Source organism: Thermothielavioides terrestris, chromosome 3 (genome assembly GCF_000226115.1).
Source record: "Thermothielavioides terrestris NRRL 8126 chromosome 3, complete sequence".
NCBI lineage: Eukaryota > Fungi > Ascomycota > Sordariomycetes > Sordariales > Chaetomiaceae > Thermothielavioides > Thermothielavioides terrestris.
Window position 1 is genome coordinate 4,522,992 of NC_016459.1, and position 17,965 is coordinate 4,540,956.

At 50.6% G+C, this 17,965-nt stretch overlaps 4 protein-coding genes across 4 annotated transcripts; 3 read left to right on the top strand and 1 right to left on the bottom strand.

Annotated features, from left to right (window-relative positions):
• The first annotated feature begins 2,598 nt into the window (after positions 1-2,598).
• Positions 2,599-3,424, top strand: THITE_2170772 (uncharacterized protein). Its single transcript, XM_003654787.1, has one exon. It carries the CDS (start codon positions 2,912-2,914, stop codon positions 3,296-3,298), a length of 387 nt encoding a protein of 128 aa, XP_003654835.1. The 5' UTR covers positions 2,599-2,911; the 3' UTR covers positions 3,299-3,424.
• Positions 3,425-10,856: 7,432 nt separating this feature from the next.
• On the bottom strand, positions 10,857-13,764 carry THITE_2130239 (uncharacterized protein; the record flags this gene model as incomplete). Its single annotated transcript, XM_003654788.1, has 3 exons — positions 10,857-10,984; positions 11,051-12,896; positions 12,967-13,764. The coding sequence occupies 3 exons, from the start codon at positions 13,762-13,764 to the stop codon at positions 10,857-10,859; spliced, it is 2,772 nt and encodes a 923-aa protein (XP_003654836.1).
• A 339-nt stretch (positions 13,765-14,103) lies between these two features.
• THITE_51372 (uncharacterized protein) lies at positions 14,104-15,072 on the top strand (the record flags this gene model as incomplete). Its single annotated transcript, XM_003654789.1, has 1 exon — positions 14,104-15,072. A coding segment is annotated over one exon (969 nt), but the record flags the coding sequence as incomplete, so codon positions are not given.
• Positions 15,073-16,195: 1,123 nt separating this feature from the next.
• On the top strand, positions 16,196-17,080 carry THITE_2050993 (uncharacterized protein; the record flags this gene model as incomplete). The annotated part of the gene is made up of 1 exon (XM_003654790.1): positions 16,196-17,080. The coding sequence occupies one exon, from the start codon at positions 16,196-16,198 to the stop codon at positions 17,078-17,080; it is 885 nt and encodes a 294-aa protein (XP_003654838.1).
• Positions 17,081-17,965: the final 885 nt, after the last annotated feature.

Consider the following 17,965-nt stretch of genomic DNA (forward strand, 5'->3'; position numbering starts at 1 on the left):
CTCTGTGTTGCGGAAAACAGAGGGGCACAAAACTTAGGTAGGTCTGGGAAAGCCCCTTGCTAATGGGACAGCACCACTTACCCTGACCCTAACGAAGGATACCACTTATAACCCAATATTCCTTTTAAAAATTTCAAAATAGAGAGTTATTACACCTAAGAGTATATTGCCAAAATTCATTAATTGTCGTAAAATAGTTGAGGTATTTGAAATTTGGTATCCTGCTAACAGTATTGGTGTAAGTTTAGTGTGCAGGACGTTGTCCCATTGAGAGGTCCTGTCCCTCAGTTTCGCTTCCGAACTGAGAGCAGCGAAAATCTCTACTTCCCAGTCGCCCTCGAGTATTCCGTACACTAGATGTTTGGTTTACATGATTGTGGCTCGTGTACTGTGTAGTATTATGTAAATCTATCGGGCTTGTTAACCACATTCAGGACTGAGCGACGCGGTTCGGTGACATGAAGCAAGGAGCCAACAGATTTGGGCCTGGACAATGTTGTGTTATATGGCGATCGTTGTAACCTAGTACTAAGCTGAACCCCCTGCTGTGATGAGGAGCCGGAGAGCCCAGGGCTCGACTACCAAGTAGTGTATAGTCAATGAACGACGAGGAGAGAAGCATCGCGAACATCTGTGGCTGCCTATTGGGTTCAATCTTGGTCACTTCGAGCCTCAACCATATGCCCCCTAAGCGCCAGGCAGCTACACCCGTGGCGTCGTGGCTGTTGGTCCACCTGAGCGATAAGTTGGAACGGTACGGCGCTCCAAATCCTTCACTGTCTGTAAACGTGACACTCGTTTGCAACTAACTCCAACCAAACAAACAAACCTGGCCCACTTTCAAAATCGCTCTTCGCTATATGCAATAAAACATTGCCTACCCTGCCTATCGCTCCCGCTTACCTACCTATAGCTTGTGCGCACCCTGCAGCACCCACAGTTAGTGTACGCACCACTGCGGCACCCACAGTTGCGTACCCTACGGCACCCACAGTTACGTACCCTGCGGCACCCACAGTTTGTATGTACCCTGCGGTACCCACAGTTGCGTACCCTGCGGCACCCACAGTTGCGTACCCTGCGGCATCCACAATTGTGCACCCTGCCTACGGCAGCCACAGTTGTGCACCCTGCCTGCGGCAGCCACAGTTGTGCACCCTACCTGCGGCAGCCACAGTTGTGCACCCTACCTGCGGCAGCCACAGTTGTGCACCCTACCTGTGGTAGCCATAGTTGTGCACCCTACCTGCGGCAGCCACAGTTGTGTACCCTGCCTATAGCTTATATACGCCCTGCCTATAGCTCCTAGAGGTATTGCAAGGTGTAAGGTAGCTCAAATATCTTTAATTGCATAGAGCGAGGGGCGATTGTATAGAGCGAGGGGCGATTGTATAGAGCGAGGGGCGATTCTTAAAATCGGGTTGCAGCAGAGTAAGCTGGTTGCTGTGGCGATTGTTCGGCTGGCGGTCAGTTGCAAACGGGTTTGGGTTAATGGACAGTGAAGGATTTGGAGCGCCGTAGAACGGCCACGCGCTTCCTGCCTTTCGGCCTTATTCGCTTAGGGAACGAATCAGAAGAGAAAGAGAAAACCATTGCTGTTCTCGGGTTGCGTCATCGTTCTCAGCAGCGAGTCCCGACAGATCGGATAATCCTCGTTGACCAGCAACCGATCGCAGTTGTTTGGCTCGATCGCAGGAGCTGCCCTCTAGTGTATTTCCGCGAATCTGGGAAAGAAAAATGGCCCCATCACCCGAAAGGGAAGGCGGTAGGGCTGGGCTGCCAAGGCGCCTTGGCGCTGTGGTGGGGGGCGAACTGAGTCTCGGGCTCAAACGTCATTCGGGCCTTGATTTGCGCTTTTGTCGTGGCGGGCGGCGACAGCGAAACCGTCCCTTAGGCGCCCTGTCGGATCAGGGAACATGAATCTAGCTCGTGAAAACGTCATTGCAACACGTTTTAACCTGAGGCTTGCCAACCCCCAAATTACCGGTCAGTGCGACGTCGGCAGGCGAACTTGGAAGTGGCCATTCGTGGTGGCTGGCGTATTTATTGACGGGGTACCTGCACCGCAGTCAGCCCGTCCCAAAAAAACCTGGAAGCTTGCAACTGACGCTTCAGCCTGCCCCCGCAACCTGAACCATTGCCCACGTATCCGTGCGGCTGGGTCAGACTCAGCTGCGATCCGTAATTGCGCCCACTGCCTTGTCTCGGATCGTGTTCGCCACCCAATCCTTCTTATTGAGACGTGGACGGTTCCCTTGACTGTCATTCGTTTGCAATTCGGACACATTTCCCTTCCGACGAAACGAGATCCGCCCAGAGCTCCGTTTTTCCCGACCGACCCAGCCAAAACGGAATCGGCACCAGAGCTCCCGTCGCAACCCCGCGCCGCGTGATCCCACACAACAGTTCGCGCGCATTGACGTCGTGACCCCCACCCCCGCGTTTCTGTCATTTGACACTTACACCACGGCGACCGACGGCGGGTACGCTTGAAGCTTGATCATTTGAGATATATACGACAAAGCCCTCCCGCCCCGCTCTTCCGCGGCTTCGCCTTTGCTGGCCCCCTCGCGCTGTGCCCAACGATGGTTGCTTGCAGGCCAAGCACGAGTTAAGCCGTGCTACGTCTGCTGACTTGGGTCGCGATTACTGGTCGGGCGCCGCGCGCTGCCACGACAAGGCCTTTGTGTCGCATCCTGAACCGGCCCCTCACCGAAAAGCGATCTGCTGGCTGCTGCCTTTGTCAGGCACCCAATTGCCACCCCAAAACAAAGAAACAAAAAGACAGGCTCTCCTCTTTATCCCAGGCCAGAGCCGCACGACCCATTCTTCTCCTCTTCAGTCCCGAGCATCCAACCCAGACCTGGTGCGGTTTCATCAACTGCGTATAACCCGACTCCGTCCAGTCACCATGGAATCATCACAGAGCTCAACCCCAAGCCGCGCCCCGCAGCCTTGCGCGCTCGCCCCCGACTTCCCCGACCCGGCCGCCGACGAGATGGACCTGGCGAGCCAGCCATGGATAGCCGCCACCGTCATTGAAGACGACGATTTGATGTTCGGCGGCAAGCCGCTGTGTGCGTGGTATGAGGAGGACAGGCAGCGGCTGAGCTCCTCCGTCGACGAGGAGGAGACCCGCGGCCGGCAGCGCGAGCGCCCCCGGGTCGACAGCCAAACCGATCACCATCACCACCGCCACCACCACCACCATCGTCATCAGCATCAGCACAATCCGCTCGCAGATAACCACCAACATCACCACCATCGCAGCACAAAGTCCAATGAGCTAAAGGCTTAGCGGCTCACCTCCGCTTCCGCCTCCCCATCTTCCACGGCCCATTCGCCCGACCGGGAGCCATCTGACAGGCCCCACCTCCCTGTCCAGAGGAAGTGCGGCTGCCGTCAGCCACATGCAGCCCAATGAGAGCCTCGCGAACGGACCCCTGCGGCGCATCGCTCGCCGCCGATCGACTGAACTGCGAGACACCTGCCCGACGCAACGTTGCTCGTGACCGCGCTGCGACCGACCGAACCGGATTTCGCGTCTTGCCGTCCGTCCGCCATAGTTCGCCATTTAACGCCCAGCCTCCGTAACCGCCTACTTCTTTCGTCGCTTGGCCCCAACATCAATCACCCGCCCGCGGCCGGCCCATCCCCATCGGGGCGGGGAACGTGTTACACAACAGCTCATCGGCGTGGCGTATCCGGCGCGCTGGCACCAGTTAACCGACTTTCGCATTTTCCAATACAATACATACCCGACCTGACCCCCTTGTCTCCTCTCTTGCATCTAGTTAGAATGGTCTCTCGGGGATTCCAAAGGACATCAACTCGGCATTGTCGCTTTTTTTCTCCGGCATCTTTCTATCTACTTTAATTGCGAGGGCCGCAATCGGCTTTGTTACATGATACCATCTTGGGTTGGGCGGTTTCGTATGTTTGGCTTGACAAATTGGCGTTGCGTCGCCTGGTCCGTTCAGCATGTCTCCGCAACGGGGTGTTGGAACCGCTACGCCGGCTCAGGAAGATGAAGCTATCACGATGCAAGCAATGCGCACAACTGGAATTAATCGTGGTGTTGAGGATGTTATATTGTAGGAGAGTTCTCCTAATCAGGAGCCTAGTCTTGGGCGGCAGTTGGGCATCAAGCTGGTAGATCCTAATCTCGGTAGGCCGGCCCGCTACCCTAGGCCGGGCTAGTTCTGATATACCCCCCTAGGTCGAGCCTCCGGCTTTGGCCTACTAAATCTAGTAATTTACAAAGCTATTCCTAACACTACGTTCTTCCTGATCTAGCAATTCTATAGTATTAAGGTCCTTCTACTATCGCCCTAATCTACTGAGCTTTATACGCCTACCCTTCTTAATCCTATATATTACACTGTAAACTAAACCTTTTGTTTAGCTAGAGCTTTCCTCTAGCCCTATATTTTTTCCTTCTACGCTACTTAGTAGGTATAGATCTCAATAAGGGCCTAGATATCTACTAGATTAAACATTTTTATAAACTTCCTATAGGGCTCTAGTTCTAACGCCTTTGTTAGGCCATTGGCTAATATCTAGTTTAAAGATATATAATCTACATTAACCCTCTTATTCTAAGCTTCTTAGTATAGCTAATAGTTATAAATATCGATATATTTTAGCTTTGTCTATAATATAGGCATCTTAGTATTAATTAGCTAGATCGTCTATTTATTATTATATTAGATCAATAGGATTTTATTATCTAAATAGATCTCTAATACCTCTAATAGGCGTTAAAGGAATATACCTTCTTTTGCTACCTATATAAATACTAACAACTCTACCTCTATAGTCGATATAGTTACTATATCTTACTTACTAGCTCGCTAGGCGATTAGCCCTTTAAATAGGATAATAGTATAACCTTATAAGCTCTTACGATTAATACTATTGTTGGCGAAGCTAGTATCGCTAGCTACGATCAAGATATCTCCTCCTCCTAGCTAAAGGGCCTAGAACCTCGTTTAATAGAGGTATTATAATACTTAATTAACTATATAGTAGTATTCTAGTCCTAGGTTCTAATTAAATTATATAAGCTTAGAGGCTATAAAGGTAATGTCTAGGCGTATATTGACGACTATATATAGGATTAAGCCGACCTTCCTTTAATAGAGCCTAATAGAGCTATAGCTAGCAATATCGTCGTATAGGAGTAGTTCGCTCTTAGCTATTAGAGTCTTCAGCTCTCTTTCTTCCTAGGCTAACTTTACAATCTTCTTAATATAAGCTATCTAGCTAAACTAAATTAAACGCCTTTTACAATTGCAATGAATCTCTATATCTAAGAACTATAGGAGATTATCTCCTTCTATAAGTTTATACTTTTCTTATAGCTAGCTAATCACTTCGTTAGTTCGATGTTAATCCTTTTTATAGTAGACGAAGACGATATTATCTATATAGAAGAAGACAATAATACCTTTGTTTATTATAATATAGGGCTCTTATAGTATAGCCTAGAACCCTAAGTTCCTTAGGGTAGCCGTTAGCTCTCGTTACTAGAGGAGAGGAGACTTTTATAAGCTATAGAGCGCCTTCTTTAGCTTTAAGATAGTTCCTAGCTTGCAATAGCTATATAGTATCTCTATATAAATGTCTTTATTGATCTTTATATTGACAAAGGCGTTGACTATATTGAACTACTTTAGTTCTAGGTCGAACCTCGCTATAGTAGCGAGCACTATTCTAAAGGATTGTATAGCGAGTATAGCTATATAGTTCTCTTTAGTAAACCTCTTCTTTTATTGATCGCTATATACTACTAGCCTTACCTTATATTTAACAAAGTGCCTACTCTTATTAAACTTATATATATATACCTATATATAATCTAAGATCTATTTGCCCTAGACCTCCTTATTATAATAGTGAATCTCTTTCTAGAAGCCTATTACTTTATAGTTTTAAAGATAATTACATTCCACCTCTAGGAATAGCTAGCCTAGTAGATGATCTTTGAGTTTAGAGTGCTATCGAGGTATAGGCGAGAACATTAACTAGTAGATAGATCTAAGTTTACCTTTTTACTATAGGCAATCGACTTCTTTTTAAGAGATCCTCTTAGCGCTGTTAGCTTCCTTCTTAATAGTATCGACTACCTTCTTAACCTTCTTTTTACTCTTTTAAGTAAGCTCTTCTCTCTCTTTCTCTATATAGAGGACCCTCTTTAAGTGCCTATATTTAGTAGCTCTAGGGCCTAACGTTCCTACGTTGAAGGCGGCCTCCTATAGTTGGAATACTCCTTTAAAGGCTTTAGGCGAATATAAACCTAGGAAGGTAGCTACGATCAAAGTACTTAGTAGAGTAGGCGGAAAAGTTAGATATTAGAACTCTAGGAAGGTACCTATAGTATCGCCTTTTACTATAATAGTATCCAACACTTCTTTAGTAGTAGCTAGGCTCTCCTCTAGTTCTTCGAAGGTTGTTAAAGATATATCGAACGCCTCTATTATATCCTCTTCCTTAGCTATAGATATAAGATCGCTATTATCTAGCTAATCGACATTATTAGCGTCTCTAGTATTAAGTTAGCGCTTTAGCTCTTTAAAGTCTATCTAGGGAATGTCTTACACTATAAGCTTTAAATCGCCTAGATATATCTACTTTTTGTCAAAGATTATATTACGTATATATACCACTTAGTTGGTAGCGAGGTTCTAGATATAATAGATATTCGAGGAATTGTATCCTATAAGGTAGCCGATCTAAGCTCTTAGTTAGAACCGTTTAAAGCGCCTTTCTTTCTTTTTAATAGTATCTATTATAGCGAATGCCTTATAACTATAGACCTTCAAATGCCCTTGGTATAGCTTATACTCTAAGGCTCTTAGGCCATCTTTCTTAGTAAAGAAGGTATAAAAGCGATCTAGTAGCGTTATCCACTTTGTTATTAAGGATAATGTCCTATTATAGAGATATATCATAGCTTTTATAACTTCTAGCTACAATTGCCTTAGCAACTATACGCTAATAGCTATCGTTTTAGCCTTCTCCTTGATTATACCCCCTAAGCGTTTAGTACCTCTGTTCTATATAAGCGTATTAGGCGCTAAAGGCTCTATTCGGATACCTTGTCTCTCTACCTAGGTAGTAATAGCGCTCGCCTATATAAATTCGTTGTTATACTCTAGAACCTTGATATATAGCTAGTACTGCCTTTTAAGTAGTATAGCAAGGTGTTTAATAGCTATTAAAATGCCTAGAGCTTCGTAGTTGTATAGATAGTAGTCTTATATTATATTTAAATAGCGATCTATTGCTAATAGTAGATGTTTAAAGTACTATTGACCTTCCTAGAAAGGGTATAAATCTAAGGCGATCCTATCGCCTAGACTATAGTTCAATAGCCTAAAAATACGATTAAGCCTACGTTTTAACTTACTAAAGCTATAGCTATTATACTTGAACGTTGGTACGCCTTTGATATACTCTCTTTATAAGCAATTGACAAAGTGTTTAAAGGCCTTTAGGCCTATATAGCCGAGGTATAGGTACTAAGTTATAGTATCTACTACGCTCTCTATATAGCGAGCCTAGCGATCGAGCCTCTTCGTTTAAGTAGTAAAGGCTATAGGCGTATAGTCCTTAGGTATATATTCGAGGATATATTGTTGGAGCTTCTTCGCAATATATTCAAAGAGTATATAATCTTAGCGTCTAAGTAGGTAGTTTAGTATACTCTCTAGCCTATTGTCCTACTAGATCCTATGTCGGTTAAGCTACTTTAACGATACAATGTTGTATACAAAGGTTGGGTAGTAAGCTACATTGTATAGCATAAAGACTATAATACCTTCGTTGTTCTATAGTTTAATATCTATCTTGCTATATCCTTTAATCTAAATAAGGTACTTGCCTACCTAGATATAGTTATTAGACGTAGCTAACTTAGAAGGCCTTTTAAACCTACTTAGATAGTTAGCGATATAAATGGTTGACCTTGAATCTAGGATCACTAAGTTGATTAAAGGATATCTTTAGCCTATCTAGAATATAGCTAGAATTATAGCGAAGCTCGCTATACATTTGCCTATAGCTCTCTACTACTATATTCTTATAATATATTAGTAGCTAAATATTGTTATAATGTTAGTGTCTACATTAGAGGCGTTGCCTATATTGGAAGCGATGTCTATTTCGAAGGCGGTGCCTACTTCGAAGGTGTTACCCTCTTCCTAGGTAGTACTTTCTTTGAGAGTAGTGCCCTCTTCGAAGGCGTTGGTATCTGCTATATCTACTTTAGGGACCTTAGGCTCCTTCGTCAAAAGTATAGCTATAGCTCTCTTAGAGTAGTTGGCTAGTCAATGTAGTAGTGGATCTTTGCCTATATTGCTTTTTACGTTATTAGCGAGGCTACTCCTAGACCTTTTTATCTAAAGCCTATTAGCCTCTGCTTATAGAGTTGAATTGGCCTTTAAATTGGCCTCTATATAAGCTTTAATATATTCTCTAGGTTCTTACTTAAATAGTATACTCTTAGAGTTTAAGTAGTAGTACCGTTTAGTTAGATAGAAGTAATTGTAGACATAGTACTTCCTTAATATACTTGAGGACCTTATAGAGGTACTAGGAGCTATAGGTATACTCAATTTACATTTAGAGTAGGATTAGCTGATTCTAGCTCCCTCTTTACGACTAGCTTAGCGCTTAGGGCAATCCTCCTAATCTTCTAGTTGCTTAGGGTCTTTATTTTCTTTCTCTTTAAGGCTATATATTAGGAAGGATCCTTTTCCTATATAGTTGAATACCTTCTCGAGGAATAGGTATATTCCTTTATAGACTTCTATAGCTATATCTCGAAAGGTTAGCTTCTCGAAGATCTCTATCTTATTTATAGTATAGAGGGAAATAAAGCTTAGGAATAGCTTCTCTAGTATAGCTATTAGTTCGTTGAACTATAGGCTAGGATCCTTCGCCTTGTTTATCTTCTAGAGGGAGGCCTTATCTATTAGGTTCTTCTACTTAACGAGCTACCTCTCGAAATTAGCCTCTTTAATATATATATTCCTAGGATATTTAAGTATATCGAGGTAGGTATAAATATATATTTAAAGCTCTATTATTATTTCGATAGTCGGCTAAATAGTCTTCTTAAGGTTATTATACTATGTTCGAAGGTCGATATACTTTGTAAAGTAGATAGACCAGTAGTTAGCTATTACTATAGTAGTTATAAAGGTTAGTATCTAAATAAAGTAATTAGTCTAACGTTTATAGTCCTTATATTTATAGTCTAGATCCTTCTTAATCTATAAAATAACAATAGTAATATTATTATTAAACTACTTCTCTCTCTTATTATAGAGCTTCCTCTAATAGCCGTTTAGTACTTTGATACTAAGCTACTTTTATAGACCTTTATTCTTAGAGAGGGTCTAGGAATCTATATCGTTATCCTAGGCTATAGAGGCAATGCTAGGCCGCTACTTGCTTATAGTAGATGCTCTTAGATCGACTAGAGCTTCTATAGCTATAGTTAGCGTAGAAGCCTATAGTTCGACGATATATTCCTAGAGCTTATATCGAATATACTTATAGGCGAGATCGTAGGTATTAGCCATTGTAGGCTTTAGGAGGAGCTCCGCCTTGCCTTCAAAGTAGTTGAGTAGGTCGAGATACTTAGCCTTGTTAACGAACTTATAGTTCTAAGCTACCTAGTTATCTAGGCTAGCTAGGATAATATCGATCTTTATATCGGCTTTCGAAGATATAGTAGTTACTACTGAGCACTATATATAGGGCTATATACTTAGAGATAGGGCTAGGTTTTCGAGCCAATGAGACTCTTAATTGTTAGAACTGCTACACTAGCTTAGGAAGATGAAGCTATTACGATGTAAGCAATACGTACAACTGGAATCAATCGTAGTGTTGAGGATGTTGTATTGTAGGAGAGTTCTCCTGATTAGGAGCCTAGTCTTAGGTGGCAGTTGGGCATCAAGCTAGTGGATCCTAATCTCGGTGGGCCGGCCCGCTACCCCGGGCCGGGCTGGTTCTGACACGGGGTTCCGCGCCGTTAGGCATTTGACGGTTTCCGGTTTGTATAGGGTCATAGGCAACGGATAGAGTCGCGTTGTCTTGGGCTTGCGTTGCTATCATGACTTACGTGTGTTCTTATTCTCTTCGGTCGGCTCTGGGGGACTGGGGAACTGGGGGACGGGATGGTGTTGGTGGCATCCTGTTAATTACGGTATTCAGCTTGGTGAAAGCTAACTGGGAGGAAGGCTCTATCTGAGAGGGTTAATGAATGAATTGTTGTTTTGCTGCATGCTATTTTGCCATGGCAATCTTGACAAGAGGTCTTGCTGCTTGCTGCCTGGCACGGGGAGGTGGTTGATGCGACCTGCAGGCAGACTATGAGATGGGCTTGAGGTTGATGCGTGGCCTGGCTACCGGTTATTTAGCTATAATAACCGCTACTTACCTAGTTGTTCGGTGCAAACTATTGTACATACATTCACCAAGGAAGCGTGCCGCCGCAGTGCAAAGACCCGGCATCACAAGATCAAGGGGGGGCCGTAGGACCACATCTTGCACGCCGCCCTCGCTAGCTTAAGGCGGAGTTGTCAACAGACAATTTTCGATTGTGCTAAGCTTGGGCTGATCAAGGGGTTGAATGCCGCGGGGGCGTGTGCGACGCTGCGCACGAACTGCCGCAGCTTATCTTGGATTGAACCCTAGGAGAGGATCTCGGTGTATCTCTAGACACCGACGCAAGGAGATGCGCGGCGGCTGAGCTGTCTTTATAAATTCGACCACCCGTTCCTTCTCTGACCAAACACGACGGCACATTCGCCGATGCCAGCATCCGTAGATGATCCGCCAGACTAGCCGGGGGCCCTCGCGCCGGAGCTGCCGTTCTCCAGGGGCTTGGCACCATGGTGATCCATGCCGTACCCAGGGAATTCCAGCAGCAAAGGCCCCTTCCGGGTCCCGTCCAAGTCCGCCGCCGAAGCTGCCATCACGTTAGCCGCCGCCATCAAACTGCTCTCGGCACCAGCTCCGAAAATCTTGGACTCACCGTTCTTCGCAGTCTTCTTGCCCACCTCCCCGTCATCCCCTCCCCGATCCGACGCGCCGCCCGGATAATCCTCCACCGTCGTCCTCCGCCGCAGATACCTCAGCAGCGGCTCATCCCCGGGCCCACTCCCGTCCTCCTCCTCCAGGGACAGCAGCCCGCCGCGCCCACCTCCACCTCCACCACCACCACCACCATTATCATCACGCGCGGCGGCGGCGCCGCCGCCGCCCTGAGCGCCTCCCCCCGCAACAGTCACCTGTCCCAGCCTGTGCCTCTGCCGCTGCCTCTGCCTCGGCCGCTCCCGGTCCCGCTCACGCTCCGGCTCCTCCGTCCCCCGCCCCCGCTCCCGGTCCCAAATCCGCTGCATCTCCAGCCGGTATCGCTCCACCCCGAGCGTGGCCAACCGGTGGTGTAGCGTGCGCAGCACGCTCGGATCCGTCTCGCGGGCGGCCATGCGCAGCTGGGTCTCGATGTCCGCGATCTCGGCTTTGATGCGGGCCAGTTGGTCGCGCGGGTTGGTGGCGGTGGTGCCGTCGCCGAGGCTCGGGTCCAGGGGGGGCGGCGTGGGCAGGGCTGGTGGCGGGAGGCGTGGCTGCTTTCGCGGCGGGGGCGAGCGGATGGGGATCTCCCTGGTCTCCCTGGTCGTGAGAATGATGGGTTCGGCAGAAGACGGTGTGGTATCGCGAGTGGTTGAGTCTGGTCTGGCTTTCATGGTCACCTCGCTGCTGCGGGATCTTCTTTCCTCGACGGACCTGCCGAATAGGGGTGGGTGGACGCGTTGCGAGTCGCGTATGTCCCGCTCGCGATCGTCGGGCACGACCACGTAGTTGACCGGATCGGTGGCTCGCGCCATGTTGAGGTAGGCCTTTTGTTGCGCCGGATCGAGGGAGAGGACGGCTAGGAGGTAAAAGCGATCGACTATCTGGTTTCTGTTCCCCGTCTCGATCTCGAGGAGGAGGTCGCGTTTGAGCTCTTCTCGCTGCGCGGGTGTGTGGGCCAGCAGGGCGCGGAACAGGTTCAACCAGGGCAGCATCTTCTGGTTCCCGGCCGCCGACCAGATACTGCGGAGCTCGGCGAGGACCTTCTCGGGGGGTTGTACCCCCCGGTACATCAGCTCTTTGAGGCAGCCGGTCTGGAGGTCGAGGTCTCCCAGCTCGTCAGCCGCTCGCAACACCATCTCTGCCGTGGACGCGAAGTCGTTTCCGGGCGCCACCGGCCTCGGGGTCCACTGGGGCAGTGCGCCGTGTGAGGCGTCGTATCTGGGCAGATTATCCGAGGGGAAGGCCAGCCGGGAGAAGTAAACGCTGTTGCGGCCGCCGGCCGTCATCTGGTCGAAGAACAGGAGTTCGTTGTCGTCGTTGATCATTTGTTTGGCCATGAGCCATCGAAGACACGGTCGAGTCATCAGGTGAGAATCATCGAGGGCAAGAAGCGCAAAGCCGCATTGATTAGCGGCATCCATGCAGTCCTTCATCGTATCTCTCCAAGAGCGGGCCGTAGAAGACACCAGTCGCCGGGACTGCAAGGCGAGGGCGGTGAACATCTCCAGCAAGGCGAAGAGGGTTGGCTCGTCTTCTTCGCTATCTGTGCTCCAAAGCTCGCGCAAATGTCTCAAGCGGACTTGCTGCTGGAGATGATGTGGTGGGGGAGGTGGCGGAAAGGACGCTGTGGCCGAGGTGAGAACACCGGATGGCCAAGCATTAGCCAAATGACTCTCGAGTACGTCTTTGAATTCCCACACCATCCCCCGATCGGCCAGACTCTTGTAGAGAGCGGCAATGAGAGGCAGCGGCACTACGGTTTCCAACCGAAGACCGATCCGGGGAAGCAGGGCCAATACTTGGCACTGCGGAGCGCGATGGTCAGGGGCCATTCATCTAATCAGCACACGACGATGGCAACGTTGGGGAACGCACCTCGGTGGAGTCCAGCTTCGGCAAAGAAGCGGTTATGATATCCTTGATTGCCGGAAGCATGTCGAGTGCTTCGTGATTATCGAACTGGCTTTTGTAAGGACCCTTTTCGGCGGCCAGCAACAGCATGTCCCAGTTCAGCTGCAAAGCATCAGGCTGTGGCAAGCGCCGTGGGGCCTTTTCTTCGGCCAGCTTCCCAAGCTGGGCAAACTGGCCGCCCTCGAAGAGACATTGGGCGTACTGGACGAGGACATATCGGTTGTCGAAGAAGTGGCTGAGCCGGTTTTGGAAGAGCGCGATGGCGTCTGCGAAGTGACCAAGTCTGCGCAGCCGCCCGCACTCCTCGAGCAGGTCCTCGAGATCGTCTTGCAAGGGAAGAGACAGGTGAACTGTGGCATCCTGTGGGGCGAGCGGGTCGACGCGAAGCAGGGGCCGCTGCCCAGATTCACGTTCATCTTCGTAGTCGTCTTCGGTCTCGCGAATCATAATGCGAGTTCTCTCTCGTGACGTGGATCTCGGTCCTGAAGGAGACCAGGATGGGGGATCGTCAATATAAATGGCGTGTTGATCAACACTGTCGTCGCTATCGCCGTCGTACGAGCTGCTATACCGCTCAACGGGGCCTCCTGGAGCGCGCCTGGGGACGTCCCTGTCTCTCCGAGCGACGACGAGACCCCTTTCTGAGGTGTCGGTCCTCTCCCGAAGAAACCACGGCACATTGGAGTGCCTGTCCCGCCTCTCTATGCTCTCAGTGGTGCCAACCCGAGAGCTGGATATACGTCGAGATGCGTCTTGCGACATGGTGGGCTGGCCGAGTCTGCGCTGGTGAACGAGGCCAGGTCGTCGGGCGATCGCGGGAAAGCCTCGTTTTTGTGGATGGCTCGGGGTGGCGCGGCATGCCTTGGTGCCTCCTTGGGAACAGCTCATGCAGTGAAACCCCAACTGGCTGCATTGGCCCGAGGCTGTGCCGCGCTCAGCGCTTGCTACTAGCGAGATGGCGCAGACAATGCATTGTCCCCTCGATTTCCAGCCTGGCTGGCTTCCTCCAGTAGTTATGAGGTATTAAATAGGTGCAGCGCCCCCACCCCATGCAGGTCACATTGTTCTTTCTCCGCTTTCTCCTCCCCCCTTGGAGTCTCGATGGAAGTGACAGCGGCCACTGCAGCACCAGCAACAACAACGACAACAACAAAGCCATCCCGACGGGGCCCGGCCATCAAGATAAGACGATATGGGCGCAGTGACTTTGAGAAGTTCGACGAGGAGACTGCGCGGGGCTCTCACCTCTGCGTCGGGTCTGCCACGATCGGCAAAGTAGACATTGACTGCAAGTATCACTGGAAAAAGGCCCAATGGGGCGTCCTGGGCAGGGAGGAGACTCCAGCCGGCGTCGTCTACATGGACATCACCTTCAAGCAGCCCCACGGCTACTGGCTTGAGCGCGCCAGTGTCTTCATTACCCTGAGCGAAGACATGTCGTCGTACGCTCTCTCGGCCCCTCGCCAAGCCAGCACCCAGCCGACACGGTCCCTCAGCAGCGAGTACGCAGTGCAGTTCACCAACTACTATGGCCCCAGACTCCTCACCGGCACCAAGACCGTTTCCGCCGAGAGCAAGGAACACACGTTTGTCCCGACGATCGGCGCTATGGGCTTCCAACTCGGCGGCATCGGCCTGAAGTCCAATAGCTCCGCAGAACGTGTCGGCCGATGGGTCTTCAAGGGCACCCTTTGCAGGCCCAAGGGCCGCGACGGCCTGCGGACCCTGGAGTGGGAGCTCTCGGAGAACAGCATCAACCCCGACCAGGTGCACGGGCAGACGTACCAGACGGCCTTTGCCTTCGAGCACAGCAAGCGCCCAGTCTTCATGCGGGTCGAGGTCGAGGGCAAGCTGCGCGACAGGAGCCGCCAAATGAAGCACGAGCTGCTCAAATTCTCGTCCAGCTTCGGCAGGAAGGACAATTCCACCTTAACCGAGCTGGACCTGGGCAGGAACGTCGAGTTCAGGAAGCCGCTGGACCACATCGCGCAGAGCCTCGATATGGCAATGCAATGGGAAAACACCGGGAACCTGCCGGTCGAGGTGCCGGATCCCGCGGGCGCGCAGTTCATGCACGACGAAGCCAGGCCGGAAAGCCTGCTGCCTCCACCACAGCGCCCGCCGCTGCAACCGCACCCCGCATCCGAGCCGTGGACGGGCGTCGGCGCTCAGGAGCTCAGGGGAACTTTGCGGCTCCAGGGTCGCGAACGCAGATATATCGAAGACAGCCCAGACCCCATACTCCAGTCTCTCCAGCGGCAGCTACGTGACCGAGTCGGCAGTGACCTCGCCGCCCACATCCACGTGCGGGAGTCGAGGAGCGGCTCCGAGACGACCGAGGACGAAGACGCGACGCTCGTGAACAACAGCGCGCCGCCCTCGGTCAAGCCCACCCCGCCCCCTGATGCAGTCGCCCAGGCGATACAGGAGCTTGCGCAATTCCCGGCCCTTCTCCTGCTCGTCAGGTACCTGGCGGCCTTGATACAGTGGTTTACAGGGCCGCCCCGGGCCTTGCCGGCTCCGACAGGGAAACCTATCTCAGGGCCGCCGCAGGGCGACGGGCCGGTCGACGAGCCCAGCCCGGTTGAGGGGAGGACACCGAGGCGGACAGGCCGGCTGCCGGACAGACGGCGGAGTGATGCGATCGAGACGTTGCCCTCACCCCTTTCCGCGACCGTCGAGAGTCGTCCGGTTGGGCGGCGCGGTGTTTCTGATCCGTTTAAATAGGAAGCTTTGCCTTGTGTCTTGTCTATCACGGCCCTGTATTTAACAACAAGGTAACTAACTAATAACTGTCCCTTCTTCCAGCGTAGGGCCGTCTCCTTCTCATAAGGCTAGCTGTGCCTCGCTTGAGAGCGGTCTTCCCTTGGTATTCTCGTCGTGTCTGGCTACTCGACTTTCTTAAACCCGAGACCTTCGCTTGTGGCGGGACTGTTGCAGGTGTCGGATTCGTTACCTCCTGTGCCGCCGAATTTCGCAGACAAAGTGTCAATCCGTTGCCTGGTTGGCCTCGCAAGCCTCTTCGTTGTTCTCGACTCCATTGGCTGTTGAATTCAACAAATATGCAGGGGTTTTTGCCCTCTCTTTTCACCACCCAAGCACACCGCCATCTCGGTTCTCACGGCTGCTTCCAGTGTGAAGCGATTGACCACCCGCAACCTTTCTATCGATTTGGACACTGATATTTGCAAGCATGCAATCCCCACACCGTATCCGTCTCCCGTATTTTGCGCCGACCGGTAGCCTCCCAGCGCCGCTGCCGTCGACGGAAGAGCTGGATGCTCAGCCTGAACTCGGCCCGAAAAAATATTTTAAAGGCCAACGCGTGGTTCGAGTCGGGGAACACTTCGTCGTCAAATACGGGTGGCTGGTCAAGCCGATCGAGGGAGAGAACATGTTGTACGTCAGCGACAAGACCACCATCCCAATTCCGCGCGTCTACGCCCTCTTCCAGAAGGAAGACGAGCATGGTCGCATGTGCACCTACATCGTCATGGAGCATGTCGACGGCCAGACGCTCGACATGGTTTGGCGTTCCCTGGACCTTGAGGCCAAAGAGGCCGCTGCCTCCCAGCTCCGCGATTTCATGGACCAGCTCCGCGGCCTCCCCGCTCCCGACTTCTTCGGCAGCCTCGACAACCGCCCGTTGCTCGACTATCTGTTTTTCACCGAAGAAGCTCGGCCGGAAATCAACGGCCCTTTTAAGACGGAAGCCGAGATTGCCGAGGCTCTTGTTCTCAAACTCCAGCGAGACGAGGCAGACTACCCAGCCGAGCGGGCAGCTTACTACCGCCGCGTCTTGCCTTCCGTCCTTCAGGGCGATGGACGGCCGAGGTTCACCCATGCCGATCTTCAGACCACGAACATCATGCTCCGGCCCGATGGCACGGTGGTCCTCTTGGACTGGGAAATGGCAGGCTGGTACCCGCGATACTGGGAATATGCCACCGCCATCTTCGGCTGTGGCGGGTGGAGTCAGTGGACTGATGACTTCCACGCCTGGGTTCCCAAATTCCTCGACGAGTATCCGAACGAGTATCTGTGGCTGGGGAACATTCGTTCATTCCTTTGGTTTTAGCCTGGACGCTACTGCCTTGGGTGACAAAAGAAGCTGGAGGCATGAGCATCACAGCTGCCATCGGGCACCGTACCCTGAAAGGCAATCGCGGTAATGGGCTATACACTACTTGGTGGAGGATGGGGGTGAGAAAGCCGAAGTGGAGGAAGATCCCTGCAGAAAACAGCAACTAACTAGTTGCCGTTACTCGTGGCACCCCCCCACCGCCCCACTTATCTCGACCGCAGCCTCGAACCGCGGGGCCGGTTGGTGGTCACCAGCCATTCGGCCACACTAGCCATTCGGCCACTTTTTCGACACCTTCGACGAAACAACCACTTTTTGCAGCTACAACTGGGTTCCTTCGACCTGTTCGAAATGGAGGCTTGTATCTAGGAAGCTATCGACTATATCGCTTCAAATCTGGGAGCCAAGGTGGCTACAGTTGCTAAGGAATTCGCGATCCCCTGTACTCGGCTACGTCGTCGGCTAGCCGGCATTAGGACCTTATCCGACCGTTAACCAACCAATACTCGGCTGTCGGGCCCCGAAGAAGCTGCATTATATCGATATATCGACTAGCTCGACAACGTCAACCTTATAGTACGGCTAGCCTTTATCTAGGATGTAGTAAATCGGATCTTAGCCGCCTAGGCGAGCTGTACTAAGCAGGCCAACCTACCAGTTGTAGGCTAGAACTAGACCTCTCGCTTTATTAAACGCTATAACTACCTTAAGCAACGGCAAAAGAAGCTTAGTACTAACCGCTAAAAAGCCGAAGAACCCGCTATTGTCGTCGAATACTTCTAGAAGCTTGTAACTATCTTCAAAGACAAGGGCATTATATTAGAGGATATCTAGAACATAGATAAGATGGGCTTTTATATTAGGATAGGAAAGGACTAG